The 2,675-nt window shown below is 29.0% G+C and overlaps 1 protein-coding gene across 2 annotated transcripts; it reads right to left on the bottom strand.

Annotated features, from left to right (window-relative positions):
• Positions 1-1,273: 1,273 nt before the first annotated feature.
• Positions 1,274-2,441, bottom strand: LOC121122769 (uncharacterized). 2 transcript variants are annotated; one of them, XM_040717808.2, is made up of 5 exons: positions 2,204-2,441; positions 1,900-2,004; positions 1,743-1,844; positions 1,567-1,671; positions 1,274-1,500 (listed from the first exon to the last, which is right to left on the bottom strand). In XM_040717808.2, exons 2-5 carry the CDS (start codon positions 1,994-1,996, stop codon positions 1,367-1,369), a joined length of 438 nt encoding a protein of 145 aa, XP_040573742.1. In that variant the 5' UTR covers positions 1,997-2,004; positions 2,204-2,441; the 3' UTR covers positions 1,274-1,366. The 2 variants fall into 2 exon arrangements, with proteins under 2 accessions (XP_040573742.1, XP_071750073.1); XM_071893972.1 differs by lacking the exon at positions 2,204-2,441 and adding an exon at positions 2,079-2,102.
• Between the last annotated feature and the right edge of the window lie 234 nt (positions 2,442-2,675).

The raw sequence follows: 2,675 nt of genomic DNA, 5'->3' as shown, positions 1-2,675 counted from the left end.
AGAGTTTCCTACCTTACAAAGATACAGGACATTTTTATTTCCTTTTTCAACATAGTCTCCTTGACATTCCACACACTTCTCCCAGTGATGCTCCCATCTCTGTAACCCTTCTAAATAGCACATGGTTTTTTCCTCTGTAATATAATTCCTTATTAAGGACTGAAAACTGTCAATTCAGTCCTATAAACTTTCGTCCTTGATGACGTCAATGAAGTAAATTTCTGTTATTTTATAGATAAGTACTGTCAGTCTTAAAGACCATTCTAACACTAATTGTAACCTTTTCAAATCTATTAAAGCAATTGATTGTTTAGAACCCCATCAAGGATGTAATCATAATTTATAAATGACATTATAACAATTATGCAAATTTAAACATCTATTAGTGTTGGAGGGAAGGTGAGGCTACAATCAGCTATTTTAGGGAAAGGAGGGGCATGTCAGTTGCCTATAGTTGCGTTACTGAATGGAAGTCTGGAAAACGTTATTTTAGTAAGAGTATAAATCGAGTTGATTCCTGGACTCGAAAAGAGAATCCAAGGAACCCATGTTTCAAGCGTGATCAATTAACTGAAATCATATCTATAACATAAAACATTCCTCTAGTTCAGGTAAGACATTTTTATCATTTTTTACTTGTAATATTTGTAATGGATAGCTTTCATAAATACACTTATAATTTATTCCTGTTAATTATTTTTTTTTAAAATGACTTAGAAAACTATAAATCATTTTCATAAATATTATGACAAATATAAATATATTATAATCTTATATTGCTTTAAGGCTGCTAAGCTAACTGTGGTTTTATTGTTGATATGCTCTCTAGCACAACCAATACAAACGCGGTGTACATGCACGCGGAAGAAGGATCTATGGGAGACGGAGAACAAAAAATACAAAAAATCATCACCGAGCTTTTTTCATCTTCAGAAAAACTCACCAAAAAAACTTATAATACTCAAAAGAAAATTATTTCTGCACATGTTTCACTGTGAGTAGATCTAACATGTAAAAAATAATTTTTTCCCATAATGAAATGCTCTCATTCTCCCTAGAGGAACATACTTTTAGATTGAAGGAAGCAAAAGTTGATGCTATAAATACTCAGGAGGAGAACACTCACATGTAGCTACTCACTCAATAATTAAACTTATATAGCATTTAGCTGTTTAGCAAAATGTGATTAGTACATTTGAACACATTCCTGTGAACTCATTGATTATTGTGTTGAGAATTAAAAGATAATTACAAATGAAAAAGGAATCCCGAGTTTTAAATTGTAATAGACATAATTATTTTATATTTGTATTAAATTTTACTCGTTTAAAATTATTGACAAACAAATTTAGATACATGATAAAGGTTACTTGCAAAAGTTGCACGTTTTTTGACAGGCACTTTGCATGAACCTGTGATAGATACTTTTTCTGTCACAATAACCAGACTTCTTGAAATTATGGCACATCATGTTATAGGGTAGATTATCTCTGCAACCCTCTATAAGAGATAGACAAACACATTAATTATGATCAAAATTAATTCTTATCATTATTTATAGCTTACTTTCGCACAAACGGCAGGTAGCAGGACAAAAATAACGAACATTTCCATTATGGCAAAGATTTTTTAACTCATTACACATTAGATGCTCAAGTAAGTCTTCACAACCTTTTTAATCATTGTTGCAAATATTGAAATTATTTATGATTTTAATAAATTAATATTGTTTTTAAACTTACCATCACAATTACCACAAACACGTTGACATTCAAATCGTTGCTCTTGATCCAAACATTTATTTGGATTCTGGATGCATTTTATAGATTTATCTGTGCAAGCAGCTATTATTAAAATCATTATTAAGATACGAACTATTTTACTTTTGAATAAATTTACATTCGCATCCACAAGATTTTTTACATTTGAAATAGTATTCAGGATTCATACATTTATATGCATTTGTTTCACAACTCTCCATTTCATCCCTACACATTCTGTCTCCTAAAAACATTAAAAATTATTTTATAATTAATGAAAATATTAAAGAAAGTGTATTAATCGTTTTGTTTTCATACTTATAGTTATTAATAATAAACATCAATATTTAAAAACTATTAAAAAACAATAACAAGAACTAAGTTAGTAATCCTGTAATTATAAGGATATATATTAAAATATCGATTTACTAGAGAACATTTACCCGGTGTTGCTGAGGCCTTGAATTTCGCAAAGATGATATTTTAGTCCAATCTAAGAAATTCAAAGAGCAGTAGGTATTGGAGCAACATGGCTACCTATACAATTACAACAGTTCTATTTTTCTTACATAAAACTTCACAAATCAATGTAATACAAGTGTGTAGGTTTCAGGTTTTCACCCAGTAACGAAACAATAGTGATAGTAATAATAATATAAAATCTTGTGAAGTCAATGACATAAATAAAATCAGAAATTATCAAAGCATTGTATTCAAGGGCAACAAAATTTATTTTTATTTTTGTGAAAAATTACCAAATCGACATTTGCAAAGGATATTGTAAATTAAATTTTTCAGCAAATTGTGCAAAAAAGTAACTAGTATCTTTGAATTTGTAAAGAGAAACACAAAAGTTCTAATATTTATTTTGTAATTGCAAAAACCAAATTATAAAGAGAGTACTGTCGTCCAAAA

The sequence above is a fragment of the Lepeophtheirus salmonis genome, unplaced genomic scaffold (assembly GCF_016086655.4).
Source record: "Lepeophtheirus salmonis unplaced genomic scaffold, UVic_Lsal_1.4 unplaced_contig_791_pilon, whole genome shotgun sequence".
Classification (NCBI taxonomy): Eukaryota; Metazoa; Arthropoda; class Copepoda; order Siphonostomatoida; family Caligidae; genus Lepeophtheirus; species Lepeophtheirus salmonis.
The sequence above is the reverse complement of the archived record's forward strand: the minus strand, read 5'-3'. Positions and strand labels throughout refer to the sequence as shown.